Below are 17,073 nucleotides of genomic sequence, written 5' to 3'. Positions count from 1 at the left end.
GATCACATTTGGAGCAGCCTTTTTTTAATCTTTAGACGTATCATCAAGATCGACAAGCATGAGCAGCCTAATTGAAAAGTGAGTATATAGTAAAAGTTTTCGGTGGCGCCTGACTTAAAATCCTTTAGCACGAAGTTTTTCCCGCAATTCATGGATTACACCATGGCGATTTCTTCTAAGGTAGAACCGAATCACGACAGTCCGAATAAAAGCATTTAAATTCCAGCGGGAAGATTTATGGCAAGGTGTTATGTATCCAAGTTGTGCCTGTGCTTAAGATGCAGAGAACGTCACAGGTTAAAGCCTGCGGGAATGTTCAAGTCGTGTTATGGGACAGGTAGAAGACAGTTGAAGTAAATTCTAACAGTTGGATTGGGGTATAGGAGAATCCTGTGGTTCTAACTGCATCGGTCTCCCAAGTATGGGTTATTTGCGGTAGTTTACTGCTGGTTTCGCTAACTGGGTTCCCGAGTCTGGGTGGATCGGACCTCCACCCCACGACGTGGCCTACAGTCCATGCTAGTAGCCAACCGGCTTTTCTGGCCGTTAATAGTGCATGCTCTTTTAAGTATTTAGTTAAGATTTTGCAATCAGGAAAAGGGAAGAGGCACAAATTAAAGGTAGTGCTTCTTATTTGCATCAAAAATAGTATGTCCTGCCTTCCCAACATTGCTGACATAATTTCTCCCATTAACATTTAGAATCCAATTTGTCAAAGGAAGAAGCAGTGCAGAAACAGTAATCACGTAGAAAAGCCTTTGACACTGCATAAGATAATTTCTCTTTTTTTAAAATTTGGGTCAAGAGGAGGTGACAAACTGCATTTTGATTTTTATTTGGCTTATGATTTTAAACCCTGAGTTAGCAGTTATAGGAGCAAAGTGATCTTCTGATTTTTGCAGTCTTAATTGAGCAAAAGATGGCAACAATTTTTTCGATATTTTGTACCACACAGCTTCCTCTATTGAATTAGGAAGGTTTTATATAAGTTAACCCATTCCCGCTGCGCTCAAATCTGGCCTGGCTTATTTGTTGCTGTTTGCGGCTAGGCTTATCCCTCAGATAAGTTTCAGTAAGTTTGCCTTTGTAACCTTAATTATGCGTAAACTTATTTCGAGTATGACTATAAATGTGCTTTCTTGTTGTGGTTTCTACCTCGCGGTGCACGTCTCACTGTTTACCTATATTCATTTCTTTTCACACTCATGTTTATCATTGCGATATAGTATGGTCATGCTTTTTTAGTTATTTGGTACAGGTTATACGAGAGATATTTTTTTACTCGTGCTTGTAGGGCCTGATTGACTCGTTGTTTCCACTTCTCTTTTTCTACTATTACAGAATTTCTCAGTGGCATAGTCACTCGTGTTTCGACATCTTAGGTCTAAATGAATTTGAAAATTTTGTTTTTGGTTACAGTAACGACCTTATGGGGTGTTTGTTGATGGTGAAAATATATGTAGTTATCGGATATTTCGAATTTAATGAATCCTGCAAAGTAGCACTGTCGCTGCCATCCTTTCCACTCTTCTCGTTAAACATACTGGACTAACAACATATCTTCCGAATTTTAGAGAAGTTTTAAATGAGTTCGTTTTCGTTGTTTTTTCTAATTAGGTTTGGTATGGGTCAAGAGGAGTGGCTTGAACTGGAGAGCGATCCTGGCCTGTTCACCCTCCTTGTGGAAGATCTGGGTGTGACGGGCGTCCAAGTTGATGAGATTTACGAGCTCTCGAAGGTCCCCTCCGATCCTGTCTTTGGTTTCATTTTCCTTTTCCGCTGGCAGCAGAACGAGAAAAAGGTGGGTCACCCCCATATCTCTCTCCCTATTTTTCCCCATGCTTATTTTACTGTCTGTATGGCTGTGACTTCGGATTATTTTATATTTTGAAGGTCATAAATTGCATCATTTTCTCTACTGCTGCTTCTGCGCTCTAAATTCTTGCTCATAGTTGTTCCCAATTCAATATATCGCTACCCATCTGCTTAGCACAACTCCCGACGAAGTTCGCGTGGAGGTGGAGCTTCGCTTAATGCATCACAAGCTTCCTCTACTGGCGCTGATACGCCTCTCGCCTCTAACAACCCCACACTCGGTGAAATCTCTACATCGGCCACCTCCCTCCATCAAGGTCTCAACAACGGCGGTCGTCCCCCCTCTACCTCTTCAGAGCGCCGAAAATTGAAGCCCGAAGTGGACCCAGGCGACTCCGAAGAGATCTTTTTTGCGCACCAGGTGGTGCCAAACTCTTGCGCCACGCACTCCCTTCTCTCTATCCTCATGAACACCTCGCACCAGAGCGTGGATCTCGGTCCCCTTCTCCGAGAATTCCGTCGTGCCACCCAGCCTCTTCCACCGAGTCTCCGAGGTCTTGCTATTGGTTTCATGCCGCCTCTCATGGAGGCACACAATCGACATGCGCGTCAACAGACTTCCCACTCACCGCCCTGCCTCCCGCCGGCCTGCGATGAGATCACCTCGGCTCGCGTCGTTCAGTGCGCTGTTGAGGCGGCGCAGCGAGCCGCGCTGTCAGAGGGCGAGAATGGTGGTGGCGGTGGTGGTGAAACGGTTGCTGGGGAGGAGGCGGTGGGAGTTAGTTGTGGTATTGGTGGGGGAGTTGGAGTGGGAGCTGGGGACACATTCCACTTTGTCTGCTTCCTGCCTGTGGGACGCTTCCTCTACGAGTTGGATGGCTTGAAACAGGAGCCAATTAATCATGGCCCTCTGGAGGATCCCATCGCGCATGTTGGCTGGACCCGACAGTGCTTGGATCTGCTGAAGCAGCGGATGCGTGATGTGAGTTTTCAGTTTTTTTTTAAGGCGTTTTTAGTTTATTTACGTGGGTAGATTTAAAAACGCGTATTTGAGGCGCGCTTTCTTTACTCCTACTTGACTGCCTTCCTCTGTCCCGGCTGTGATGAAGCCACTTCTTTCAAAGAATCAGGAGCCAGTTAGCATCAATATTTGAGATCCTTCAAAAGCTGTTTTCTTTCGATCTGTTGTTATAAGTTTCGGTGTAGCAGTCGAATTCCCGGTAATCGGTGCGCTCCACTATTTTCTTCCTATGTCTTACTATGTTATTCCTTGCTAAGTAAATTTGAGCTTTTTGAGAATGTTTTTTTTTCTTATTCCCCTAAGCAATTAAATTTGTTTCAACTGGCAATTCATGCGCATGCGTGTGTGGGTGAGTGGGTTCCTTATTTTTTGTGAAAAGTGGGGAAAAAACGCTTCTTTTTTATTTTTAATTGCCACGTACTCTGCGATGCCTTTGAACACCCTTGTTGGTGCGATTTGTCACTGCGATGTGTTGCAGTGCAGCAGGGTGATTGATGAACTTTGTCCACTCCTCTAAGTGCCGAAAAAGTATCAACAAATCAGGGCTAAACAACGTTGGAAACGAAAGCTGACTCGGAAATAGTGTCGCTTTCTTTGATAGGTTGAAGTGTGTTCTGGTGGACTTGTATCCACGGTCCTCCTCCTCCTCCCCCCATAATGGTTGAGTAGGAAGATCATCGGTTCTGTCAGAAACCTGTTTTCTGATGTGGCTCCACCGCTTCACCTACCGAAGGTGCTAAGGTCGGCTTTGGATGCTTTTCGGTGTTAGGTGGGTAGGGAAATGTCTAATATGCCGTTCGATAATGTGTTATTTTCCATCGTAGGTTCGTTGGTAGGTGTGAATTCACAATTGCATTGTAGTGGGTTTACGCGTGATATTTATTCATTGTTGAATCCTTTTATCTGACTCTTGAATGTTTTGAAACCTTTGTGTGACTAGGTTATCTGTTTAACCCTGTTTTTGAGTTAACATCGGTTAAAACGAAGCAATGCAGATAGATTAAAATGTCAGGCAACTAAATGTTTGTTTGGCTGACGGCGATGTGTAATGGAAAGAGCGGTACAGTAGGTTTGTTGACGCTTTTAGCGAGAGGTTGGGAGCGAATACTTAAACGCACATTATTATTTTCAGCATTCACGCTCTACCGTATAAAATGAATGCGCAAATCAGGGTGATAAGTTGATTCCTTCACGGTGACCAAATGATATGATAGTCTGTAGCTTCAGCGATTCTGTCCCAGTAGACGATTACAGCATTGCTGATGACGCAGCTCTGACACAGGGGAGACCACTTTGGATGGCTTGAAAGGGTTCTGTAGCGCTAGCTTTGAAATTACCGAATATCTCCAGCACACCACTCCACTACTCGAAGTATATTGGCAGGGCGATAAAGAATGTAGATAGTTGGAAGAGGAGGGATACACATGGAAGAGCCTTGATGCGATTTCCTTCCAACATTATTGTTTTCACGAATAAGACTAATGCATAAGTAACCTCGTGTCTGCCCTGACGACTGGGAATGTGTCTCGTATGTAAAATCAAATTGTAGAAGTGTAAATTTTACCAATCCCCCCTCTTAAATGTGTCAAGTTGGTCAACTAGAGAGGTATTTTATTTTTTCAGAGGGTAAAAAAGTGCTGGTCACCTTTTGCTCCCTAGTTCTTGTTCCCTCATATGCGAAATATTACGTTTCTGTGACCCAGAAGGTTGAGATTTAGCTTGCGATCGACACCAATTAAATTAAAAGAACATTTTGACGAATGAATGGTAAATTTAACTGACTTTTTGATGTAAAAGTGATTGCTACTCAGTCAAAAATTCCTATTTTGTATCTTCCAACCATCTATTAATGATGAGGCTGATGGAATAAGTACGACAGTACGTCAGCGGCTTGAGAACTTCTACACTAGTGAATGATCTTGATCTTGGAGATGTGTCAAACATATCAGCAACTTAACCGAAAGCAATATATACACCTTCAACTAACAGTGGCAACGCTTGATACTGAGATAAATCGACTGAGTTGAGTGGATTCTGTTAAATGAATTAAGGATGTAGACAGTGAGGCTTCCAAATTGAGTGGATAGAAAATTACTCTTTTAGTGATAACTGGGAATGTGCAATGCCTGTAACATGGAGAGGTTTCAAAAGCCAGTAGTCATTTCCGCTCACAAGCACATCACTTCAGCTGATTAGAGAAGCACTCTGGTTTTCCAGACATTGCGAGGTGTCAAGTGGATTTCCGCAAGTACGAATTTGGAGGCTTGACATTCAACTGACATTTTTTTACATTGATATACTGCAGAAGTAGCGCTGAATTGACTGTGACTGAGTCGAATGAAATGAACACACAGTTGACAACTCGAGAAGTCCTCTTCTAACCGGCAATTCCAGTCCTGATACATTGTTATTTCTCTGTCATACTATGCAAACTTGGAGGTAGGTTTATTGCACAATTTAGGAATAGCCGGAAGTCGTGCAGCTGAGATTCGTGTGGTGGGTGTTAAATCCTGGTTTAAAACTACCTCACAAATACCGAGTGATCAAATGAGTTAGGTTGATTTCCAATTTTACCTTGCTGCAATGACCTGAGGCAACCTCCAGAGACCTGTGAAATTCATTGTCTTTGTTCATATTCATGCGTTACAAAACATCGAGTTCGTGTCAGTTTGCCAGTGCGCTAGTCTGCGCTATGCCCTCCACTATGCTCCCCGTTCTTTCGTTCCAATCCCGACACTTGTGGTGCAAACTTGTCTGCTTTACGTCCCGGGTCAAACTTGATTTCACACCTGTAAGGGCGTCTTGCCAACTTTTTGCATAGCACTTATGGAAGGTGTGGCAGGAGAACGCACCGTCTAAGGATCACTTCATGAAAGTAATGCGGAATCACGTGTCGCTGTTGGCATATAAAGATAAATGAAGACTGGGATTTCAAGGCACAACTGTCATTCATGCTCAACGTAAGTGTCGAGACAATCATTTGTCTGCAAATAGGATGGGAAAGTCGTGGAGGAAGCAGCTAGGCAAACGGGTTCGCCCCAGGTGTATTAACATCAGGTGACGATAGGCCCGGCGGACTGTCAATCTGTTCTTCACTTCCTCCACAGGGACCGTAAAAGGTGCAGCACACATTAGGATATTTGCCGACTTGATGACTTGCTGACCTTCAACTGAGCGACTGACTACCGAACTTGTGGTGAGGAATGGGTTTGTGCTTTTGTTTGGCTTTGTGTTGTAATGTTTTTTACCCCCAGATGATGCACCCACTACTCACCCAGGAGACTGCTTGCTTTGTGTGTGTGCGGTGGTCCGTAGACTCACCTTTTCACTGGGATTTGTTCGTATTCTTGGGCGAGACTGGATAAAAATTACGGCTGAAATCTGGCTGCGCGATCCAAAGAGGTATAATTGGAGGGCATGCAAGTACTCCTCAAACCCTGTACTTGCGGGAGCAGCCTTAACTTGGATTAGTGAGGTGAATCGGTAGAGAGGGCGTCCCCTTAATTGGTCTTGCCAGGGGTATGGTCATCTGCTTATTCTCACATCGTTGCTTGTAGCAGTAATTAGTTGTGAGAAAACCTGATGAGGCGCTTGAGGCTGAGAACGGTGATGTATTTCTCTAGGTGATGAGGGTGACCTTTTCTTTGCATTAGCACTAGGTAATCATGTGAAGAGTTGAGGGGTTTTGATAAGTAAGAATAAGGTAGTAATGGAGGTAGGCGGAGGTAAATGTGAAGGTGGGCTTTCTCTTTTTTGAGTAAAAATAGTTATTTAAAAGGTAAATTGGTGGGCAACTTGTGCGTTGTTGTGGGAGGATGTCCTGCTAGACTGTAAATAGCAATGGCAATTTCTGTAGGGAGTAAAGGATTGTAGGATTTTCCGTAGTTCTTTGATTCTCACAGACAAAAGTCGCGGGAGCTTCCTTGGTTGCGTCATCGACTTGCATACAGCCTCTTTTCGTTTTCACGTTTTTCACTCCATAGGCGTCGAAGCACCTTCGAAATATCATCGCCACTCCACTCACTTTTTTATTATGAAGTGCTTGTGTTTATCAATTTGACCTCCTTTTTCATTTAAAATTGTTTCTTTGATCAGACTCTGATGATAGGAATGTATGTGCGTGGGGTCGCTGTCACTTTTAGTACCGTCGGGTTCAGCGGCAGAGCAGTGACACCACGCAGTAAAACAAGTGGGGAACCGCGTCGTGACGGGTTCGTCGTGGCTAGCCAGATGAACGACCAGCCTTAGAGACAAACAACGGCAGCGGCAGCGAAACGAGCGCCATTTGACTGTAATGGCGGCCCTACGAATCTAGCTCAGTAATAAAACCATTAATGACTTAAACACAAACGTGGGAAGTTTCGAAAAACACTAAGGCATGCAACACCTACCGTTTGTACTTTGCAACCGATTTCTTGTGAATTCAAACATCACTGAAAAAGATTTGGCAGCCAGTGATAGTCCTTGTTCAAACAAAATCTCCAAGCTACTTATTGAAAGAAGTCATTTGATTTGTTGGTAGGCAAAAACGATAGTGGCTAGTCTAGACTATCTACTTTTGCAACTAGGGGGGCTAAAATTCGTCTACCTTGCAAATTTGAATCATTATTGTCCTGTCAATGGTATTTTTTGGTGTAATGAGTATCTGATTTCACTCTTGACACTTTTGAAGGTCACTGTCACCATTGATGTGGAACTGCGGCGCTCAAACTGTTTTGAAAGCCGTCGCGGAATTCGCAAGTCCATGATTGGCATGAAAGCTTGGAGGCTGGTTGCAGTGTGTCTCCAAGTTGTAATAGACCGTGCCACTATGGAAGAGGGCTTGTTATTTACTCACAGAAGGCCCGAGAGGCTTCTGACGTGGCTGGAGGATCATACGTTCAACCAGGTGTAAAAATTGAAGGGCTTATATAATTTAAGATGCGGTTAAAAGGGTATTACTTGACTACATGAACTGGAGATCTAACCTCGAAAGATAGGAGATGCACAACTGAGATATCATCTCCAACATTACTAGCCATTTAATTGAACCTGGATGACATGGTGATGCTATTTGAGTAGCCTATGATAGCGAAGCATCTTGCATGGACTAGACTCGTAAATTGGCCCAAAGAATGAACCTGACTGTTACACACAAAACGATTTCTCCTCGTTGTTTGGCAATCTGTGAATAAGGTTGCCGGGTTTGTTAAGCTGGCAACCCTGTTTTTGCTGGCAAATTAAACTATTCTGCTTCTTGGTTCAGTGCCAAAGTGTTTCTTATCTGATTTGTTTCAATGAGCTTTTCGACTAGAAGTCAGATTCGTCATTACCTTAATTACAAATCTTGCCTTATCAGAGTTAATAACGCTAAAAGCTATCTACCCTGGAGGCAGGTATGAACGTGAGCTAATTGCCTCTGTTCTTTTTTTATTTCAACCTACAATTGTTAAGCTATGGTTGATATTATGTTAAATCTGAAAAAGATTGAAGAGATTTCTTACAATTTTGTAGCAAGAAGTACGCTACAATTTGATGGCAGTGGTGCCGGATCGCCGTCTAGCTCTGACTTCGCGTCTAGACAATCTAGAGAAGAACCGCTCGATCCTCGAGAAGACCATTCAGCAGCTGACTAACAGTAACGCTACTGCCGTAGCTATCAAGCTGGAGCATAATGGCTCTCTGGAACCACACAGCGTCGAAGTGAACGGTGCCGTGAGGACTATGGAAGAGGAGCCAGTGGAGACAGAGCCAGATTCAGAGGCGGAGGTGAAGGCAATGGAGGTGGAAGTGGACGCAGAGGATGCGGGAGAGTGGTCTCTCGACCCACTGGAAGGTGAAGCGGAAGCAGACGACCGTCCAGTCACTCGGGCGGCCAGTCGGGCTGCTGCAGCGGCAGCGGCCGCCGTGGGACAATCAAAACCCTTGAAACGCTCCGCCCCCCTCGCCCCTATCACCGGTGCCGCCGCACGCAGATCAAACCTCCGCGAAATTGGCAGCTCGGTCTCCTCTCCCACGTCAATTTGCATTGATCTCACTGAAGGAGATATCTGTGCCACAAATAATAACGCCCTCTCGGATGATATTACGGAAGGGGTCATCACTCGTCGTAGGAGCATTGTTAAAGAGTCCTCTAGTCCCGTTTCCAAGTATTCTACTCGTTCGTCTACAAAACGGGACACTCTTGCTTCACATTCACTCGCCAATACGCGTTCCACGGGAATAGTTTTGAATAGAGATGATTCCTCAATAGCGACGACAACAACCACGGCGTTTCTAACTACAGAGAACCTCAGTCAACTGTTGGCGGGTATAGAGGCGCAAGCGCGTGCCTGTTCTGCGGCTCTAGCAGAAGAGGAGTCGAAACGGCAGGCATATCGAGTGGACGCAGCGCGACGAATCCACAACTACGAACCCTTCATCCGAGCCTTTTTAAAAGAGTTGAAAGAGCAGGGTATGTTGCAGCGTCTTGTGGGAGAGGCAAATGCTTCTGTCGGCAGTGGCGGGCGACAGCTACGGAAGCGGCGAACGACCTCTATGACACCCCAGAAGGCCGTCTGGTCATCGTCTTCAGCAATATCCACCTCCTCTTCTACCAGTGGCGATGCGTCTGGAGTGGGAACAGCAGGCGGAGCACTTTCACGGCTGGCCGTGAAGAGAGCCCGGCTGGCAGCGGTGGCGAATCGACCCTCCACGAGGATGTCGGCCGCAAACGCGACGTCTGCTTCTGTTGGGGCGGGAGTGACTTCGGGAAGAGCTGGAGGTAGGAGAAGGGCCTCTAGGAGGACGCTGTGATAACGATGTACCCCTTTTTAAATCCTCTTTGCCATTATTCTTGTCGATACTACAGTCAGTTTTACCAATAAGCAGTGCGCGACTTCCTCCCTGTACAGGAATCTATGTACATATATGCATATATATTTATCACTCATTATTATTGGATGCATGTTTGTGCGTGGTGCTAATCCTATGAACAAAAGGATAATTTTGTTGCCTCAATGTCCTGCCTCTTGATTGCATTTGGGTTTGGTAGTCCATTGCGTTTTTAGCAAAGTAGGTTATGCGAATCCTGCAATTTCCCATGCCTTGGTGTCACGCGCATATATTGTTTTTGCGTACGATTCTGTTTACGAATGCCGAGCGCTTCGGTTGCTCCTCCTCCTCCGATTTTTGGGAGGCCGTTTAATGTACTCCGCACAACTACAGGAGGGTAGGAGAAGTGCGTTTTCTTAATCAGTATATAAGTCAAAGCTAAAGGCAAGTTGGGGAGTTCGTTTACTGCAACCAGGAAAGACCTTAATATAGCCTTCCTAACTGAATGAGGTGCTTACCCGGCTAAGTTTACCTAGATTTAGTACGTTATTAGCACGTTTAACTCTCAGTTTTGATGACAGGTCGCTTAGGGGCGCCGCCATTGTACTTTTCGCCGAGCGGTCTGGTCTCTGGACCATGCCAGTGGCCCCCAGTCCTTCTTTATCAATGACGAAGTCTCGGGACGCTATATAAGATCGCCTTTGTGCTTGAGAAGCTGATTTCATCCCACTGTAGGCCGTTAGTATGGTAATATTATCCATTTCGTACAATATGTTTCAGGAGAAAAGGGATCTCATTTGGAATTAGGGTGGGTATCTTTTAATGATTAAAAGGATTTTGTAAATATTATAAAGAAGGCTTTCTTAAGTCTCAGAAAATTCAATGCATTTATGCAAGTGTGAAATGTCAACACGAAGCATTATGGTTGCAACGAGATTGCGATTAGTCCGTCAATCTTCGCAAAACACTTAAAACAAATATGTTTTCCTAATCGGGTTGCGTTATCTCTCAGAACTGATAAATTTGAGTGGAAAAACTGCACTTGGATTTGGGTTAAGTTGAGAGTAATGCTTAAGCTGTTGGAGGCAAATTTTGTGCTATAAACTATTTTGTCAAAAGCACGACTGCTTCTCATGTAATTTGGAACTGTGATTAGCCAACAATTGGTTTCGATTTCGACCAGTTTTACTTTTCCCCCAGGGAGCGCTGCCTTTGAAGTCCTTGCAGTTGACCTGGGTAGCGTTTTTTGTTCCGTAAATGGTTTCAAATAAGCAGTATCAAATGTTTCTCCCTTACTAATATACTTATAGCAACATTAATCTGCCTGTGATTGCAATTTACTGCTTATATGCTTGATTATTGCTGTGTTGTCTTTCATGTTGAAATACCGTTGGAATTTTACATTTTGCTTAGCTTTGTTTCCACTTAACCGTTCTTGTTCGCTTCAGAACATGACTATCTACGACTCATTGATTGGTGAAAAGACCCCTGTCATATTTGATCTCGGGGCAGCCTACCTAAAGTAACACATCATTGCATCAACAATTCATTTCCATTTAGGTGTGGTTTTGCTGGCGAAGCCAGTCCGCGTTTTATTCTTCCTTCTCCCTTCATCAAAATGGATTTTTTTAACACCAATCTCTACGAATCTCTGAAGGGACTTTTCTACCGTCTCTGCTATAGGTACGCCTTATCATTTCCTCGTATATTCATCCCAGGTATCTTCTTGTCAACCCAAAAGAGCGTCGCGTGGTCATGGTCGAGTCCATTATGACTCCCACGCATTTTCGTCAAACCATAGCTGATGTTCTCTTCCGTCACTTTGAGGTTCCTTCTATCCTCTTCGCACCGGCTCATCTAGTGGCCCTCTTCACTCTCGGCATTTCCACAGGCTTGGTCCTCGATTGCGGCTATTCTGAGGCCATTGTTCTCCCTGTCTGCGAGGGCTTTACTCTCCTCTCTACTTGGCACTCTGCTCATCTTGGTAGTCGTCACATCCACAAGCGACTAGAAAGCCAGATTCGGGAGCACGCTTTCGTGGAGGATGATGGTGCGGAGCGTCAGAAGCTCTCCAAGGTTCTCGACATTGGTGGTGACACGCATGCGATGCTGGAGGATATTCTGATGCGAGCCTGTTTTGTCAGTCCCGCAGATAGGGCTGCGTTGTGGCAGAAGTGGATAGAGGAGGGCGAGAAGTCGGAAGAGGGATGTCCTTCCGTTCAGCCTCCACCCTATGCTACGGAAAGCTTCACGTGTCCCTTGGCAGGGTGTGGAGAAGGGACGAGGCTTGTCCACATCCCCTCGCGGCTGCGAGAGTCAGCGACTGAAATACTGTTCACTCCAGACGATGCGGATGGGGTGACGATCACGACACTGTTTTTGGACTGTCTGCTGATGTGCCCCATCGATTGTAGAATGTATGTTTTTGCTTGTAGGTAGTATACAGTGTGGCAAATTTTGGCTGATAAATGGTAGTGTTAATTGAATCGGCTCAGAAATTAAGCCTGTATTGGTGATTTTAGTAGCTTAGTTGTTGGTGTGCGCTACCTCGTTTTTCTAAGGGCACCTGAAAATTTACTCTTTTTAGTCGCCACCTCACCACTCCTGACTTCCACCCATCGTACCATCACCCTTAATTTAGCTGGTCACCTCTTACTACAGATTGCTTCGTATAGATTGATTTGGTGACTTATAATTGATGTTGCGAGCGGGTTCTGAGGTCTAGCATGTTTTTTTCCAAAAAAGATTAGATAGATGGGTCTGTTGTGTCTAAATTGTTACTATTAACATCTGGTTTCACAAAAAGTAGTGTAAAAAGTTCTTAAAGGTTGTGCCGTTTTTAATCTCGACGGAATGAAAACCTGTTAGTGTCTGTTTGGGGGTGAGAGATGATTGTGCAAGGAATTTTATCAGATGAGATTTTAGCTATCTTTACACCTTTTAATCAATGATCCCATACCTGGGTTCTGTCGGTTGTTTGAATAACTGTCTTGCAAGCGGATTAGTCTGTCCATTGCCCATTTGTTGACACTTTGGTCACTGATTCTTTCTTGCTTTTTTTTCGTTCAATTGGTTGACCATTATGAGTGGTCAAACAGGTGTGACATGACGCAAGAGATGCGTTTTGCACTTACTTGTGGATTCTTGCTGCTTCTTGGTGATTTCCTCAAAGCCTTAGACTTGAAAACTAATGCACTCTCAAGATGATTATGTATATGTTTCTAAGCAGAAACCTTGCTTCCGTTGCAAGTAGATCTCTCTCTGTGATGGCTAATTATTAACCAGCTAATCTCTCTGATGTCATTTTTTTCTGTTAGTTGCTCGTTATGATTAGTCGATCCGTAAATTTACTGAAACTTTAGTGGATGATGCCAGCTTCTTCCTGAGGCTCCGTCATCTTGTTTGAGCAGGCACTTATAGGCATTCCCACCAGAAGTATAAGGCGCCATTGACTCGTGAAACCAAGAATGCTCATGAAATTGTTCCTCTTTTTCTTAATGATCCAGTAGCCAATGAATCAACGTTGCTATTTACCATAGTTCCTCCAACGGTGTCTGTCCATGTGTTTATGATCTCCTGTGTTATAAGTAATGTAGGTCCTCCACTACTGGAGTAGAACGTCAGATCTACATGGGCTTTTGAAACTGTTAGCACTTGGCAAACAACGCTCATTCATTGCTTGCTGATTTTGGTCGTTTTAGGTCACTGGTACAGAACGTGGTGTGCATAGGCGGCACGACAATGTTGCCGGGCTTTGTGGAGCGTCTCAATGAGGAATTGCAGAAAGGTCTCGACCTTCCACAGTATGCGTCACTGGCGGCTCTCAAGAAACACCTCAAGTTCCATAAACCCCCTGCCAAGGCCAACTACACTGCGTGGCTTGGAGGTCAGTTTTCCGCCTCCCTTATGGCTTTGAAATCGATTTGTTTGGTTTGTTTTCGGCGCCGTAAAGTCTTTACAGCAGTCTTGAACAGTCGGAAGGTGTACAGTGTGTCCAGATGTTTCTGTGCACCTTCACCTTGTTCGGTGAAAGATTGGCTTTTAGAATCAGCGTTTTGTCGCTGGGTCCTGTTTGGATAACTTATAAGTAAACCTGTCGTTTAAATAGAGGAAATTTCGTTTATTTAAGAGGTTCTGAATTAGCGACTCCTGTGTCTCATGGAGACCCTGGGAGCCTGGGTTTCAGTAATTCTATCGTCGTGGGATGCGGCTCTTCGATTCTACTGCAGGTGGCACAGGTTCTTCGGGAATCACGTCTTTGGGTAAATAAAGGCCACTGCTACCTCTTGGCTAAAACGGCATAATTAGTAATAGGTGCATTCGCGTTTCTGAAAAAAAATGTCACAGAGATCATCATCGAAGAAGGGATTAAATGTGACATATTTTCATTTGCGGTAGAAGAATGCTGACAGTCGATGGGTAGTCAAATAGGTGTCAAAAAGGATCGGTGAGATTCGCTACTATTCGCGTCTTTTATTTCATGAGATTTTATAAAATATTGCATTTTAATTGTTAAACTGAAGGTAGGGTTAGCCATGGTGCAATTTCACAACGGACAAAAAAATTATTTTTAACTGTTTGAGGAATCCTGGCTATCTTGTGCTAGATGATCTTGCTTAGAATGCGGAGAATCGGCTTGAATTCACAGTCCATCTACACTGCTGTTTTACTTTTCGATATCGTGCTTTTCCAAGGAAACTCCCATACACGAACAGACGAGTCCGTTTTTTATCAGAAAAGACGGTTTTGCACTTCTCAACCACTACTGCAGAATTACCAGGCGAACGAAGAAGCTTGTGCGGTCTCCAGGGTAGCCTGTTCTAACTTGTAGGTGCTTGCCAACTGCATGCGGTTCTTTGCACGGATGATGTACTGTCATCGGCGCAATACTCTGTATTTGCAGTCTCTACTGTTTTCCTCTTATTTTTGACCTCTTATCATAACATTTCGGGCTTGTTTGTCTTCCTGACTAAGTTAAACGAGATTCCACTCCCTGCGGAGGCTTCTCGTCCATTTTTTTGTGCAGCACTTAGAGGAGGTGTGACAGCAGAAAGCGCCACCCAAGAACAGTTACCTCACTTTGAGGCAGAGCCTCAGTTTCCGATATCAATGAAGAAAGGCAAGTTAGGAGCAGTTGTCAAAACAATTTGTTTACACCTGCATCAAATGGGAAGGGGAAGTCGTGAAAGCAGTTGGGTAAATGGTTTCAACCTACATGCATTGACATCAGATAACGATCGACTAGACAGACAGCCAAACCGGTCTTCGTTTCTTCCGCAGACATCATAAAAGCGCTGTACAAAGCAGGTTATTTACTGTCTTGACTTCCAACTGACCGACTAACTTGTGGTGAGGAATGGGTTTTGTACTTTTGCTCCGTTTTCCTTTATGCTGTAACAGTTGTCCCTGAACAATGCGCTTCCTAATCACCCGGAAGACTGCTTGCTTGCTTGTGTGTGTGTGCATGTGCGGTGGGTCGCACATTCAGTTTTTCACAACAAACGACAATTTGCCTGCGCGATGCTAACGACAGCTCCAAAACAGGCAGGAAAGACCACATTTGCGATACAATTAAAATAGCAAATCTGTCGTGAAAAAAGTCCTTTTTTACTAGATCTCTTAATGTTCCCAATCTTAGCTATGATACAATGTCAGTGGCGCACTTTTGGATAGAAGGGCTGTACTACCTCCTCCATAGTCTCCTGATGATGTCTTTTTGAGCAGTGCTAATCACTTTCTTTTGGGAGCACACAATAAAGCGTGAATTAAAATCGGTACTTCATTAGGGAATATAAGCAAAGTAAAATTGAATGTGACTAGAGCTGCGTTTCTTCTTGGTTCCTAGGTATAAAACATTCTATAATGGTGGATTTTGCAGTTAATTTGTCTTCAGCTGGGGAATGAATACTGACTGCAATGTTGGTCATTTTAACTAATAAAGTGGGAAAAGAAGCTTTCTGGACCTACTTATTTTTTATCTGCAAAATGTGTAAATCTATTCGATTTCCGTATCTTTCTAAAATGGACTTTTTAAGCAGACGTGGAGACAGTGCGTCCTTACAATGCCCGGTAAGAAGCAGGAAGAGTTAAGGTGAAAGGTTAAGTAGATTTTGGATATTTCAATCAAGTCTATTGATGTAGTTGGAACAAATTAGCGCTAACATTTGGCCTGTTCCCTTCACCTTTTCACAACCTAAATTCCCAGTGCCAAGCTAATCCCAGGGTTTTCAGTGAAAGGAGTATTCTCATTTCGACCTTTTAGGTGCGATATTTGGTGCATTGGAGTGTCTCCCAGGTCGGTCTCTGCTTCGTGACGCGTATTTGAAGGACCCAAAGTTGCCTGACTGGAACGACATTCCCGATACCACCGTCCCCTCCGCACATCCCGACTTGGAGCCGAAATACTCACGCTGAGGCGCGCCCACTGTTTCACCTCGGTTCGTGTCGTCTGGCCAACATTTACCATTCATTCACTGCCGCAACACATCATGATTATTTATATTCTCTACTTTTTCTTATAAAAGCTTGGAAAAGGTTTCTTCACTGCAAAATGTAGTTTTTTTGAAGAAGGAGGGCTTTCGATGAAATAATGAAGGTTGTTAGTGATTCTTCGAAATGGTCACCATCATTAGCTAATATCGTAGTTGTTAATAATTCCTTTTCCCCACCTCTTTATCATCAGCGACTTCTCGTGAGTGTAGCCAAAATGTTTAGTAGCCCCCGTTCCATTGGTCACTTTTCGTTAAAACGGATATGCTCCTGCCAGGCGTAAGTAGGTGTGCGACACAGTATAGCCGGCACCTAGTTTGTGCAGGCATGAGGGGGAAAGGCGGCCGTAGTAACGTCTCGCGACTGGTGGTCTGCACGCGTGTCGTGTTTTGACCGGTCGAGACAGTGTGTGGTGCTGCAAGAAGACGCCAAGACCCACAAGCATATCACGGTGACAGGATGCTGACATTAAGTGGCAGAATGTTTGGGTGGTGTCAACATTTCATAGGCGATTGCGCATGGCCCACATGTCGATGGTGATCGCGGCTGCGGTGGTGGTGGCAATCGTCAGCCCACAGCCGAGGCTGTCATTCTTGCGTTCGGAATGCGTTATGGAATTGCATAAGAAAATTTTTTTTTCGAGGTGATGGTAAATGCGGCTACTTAGGGGACCAAAATTGACAGGTAGTCAGACGACGGTTGAGCCATTACTGAGACGTCTTTACGCGCTGAAGATTCTGTCGAATTGAATCCGCGGTTGGAGTGCATTGATCCTCTGTAGTTGAATCACGCACAGTGTTTCCCATCCTCCACACCTAACTCTTGGACGAGCATCCAATGCGTCCGCCACCAGGGTCTGGGAGGCAAACCCTCCACCACATTTCACCTGATTCACTGTTACACTGTGACATCAGCATTTGCGCTACCGAAATGACCAATTCAACCATGTAGTTACT

At 44.4% G+C, this 17,073-nt stretch overlaps 1 protein-coding gene across 1 annotated transcript; it reads left to right on the top strand. All coding sequences in view use genetic code 11, as the record gives it.

Moving 5' to 3' along the window:
• Window positions 1-1,624: 1,624 nt before the first annotated feature.
• Window positions 1,625-16,042, top strand: EGR_05263 (Actin-related protein; the record flags this gene model as incomplete). The annotated part of the gene is made up of 10 exons (XM_024494512.1): window positions 1,625-1,801; window positions 2,189-2,797; window positions 7,509-7,724; window positions 8,330-9,578; window positions 10,829-10,869; window positions 11,077-11,150; window positions 11,189-11,311; window positions 11,347-12,045; window positions 13,330-13,514; window positions 15,891-16,042. 10 exons carry the CDS (start codon window positions 1,625-1,627, stop codon window positions 16,040-16,042), a joined length of 3,525 nt encoding a protein of 1,174 aa, XP_024351133.1.
• Window positions 16,043-17,073: the final 1,031 nt, after the last annotated feature.

Source organism: Echinococcus granulosus (genome assembly GCF_000524195.1).
Source record: "Echinococcus granulosus chromosome Unknown EG_S00037, whole genome shotgun sequence".
NCBI lineage: Eukaryota > Metazoa > Platyhelminthes > Cestoda > Cyclophyllidea > Taeniidae > Echinococcus > Echinococcus granulosus.
The sequence above is the reverse complement of the archived record's forward strand: the minus strand, read 5'-3'. Positions and strand labels throughout refer to the sequence as shown.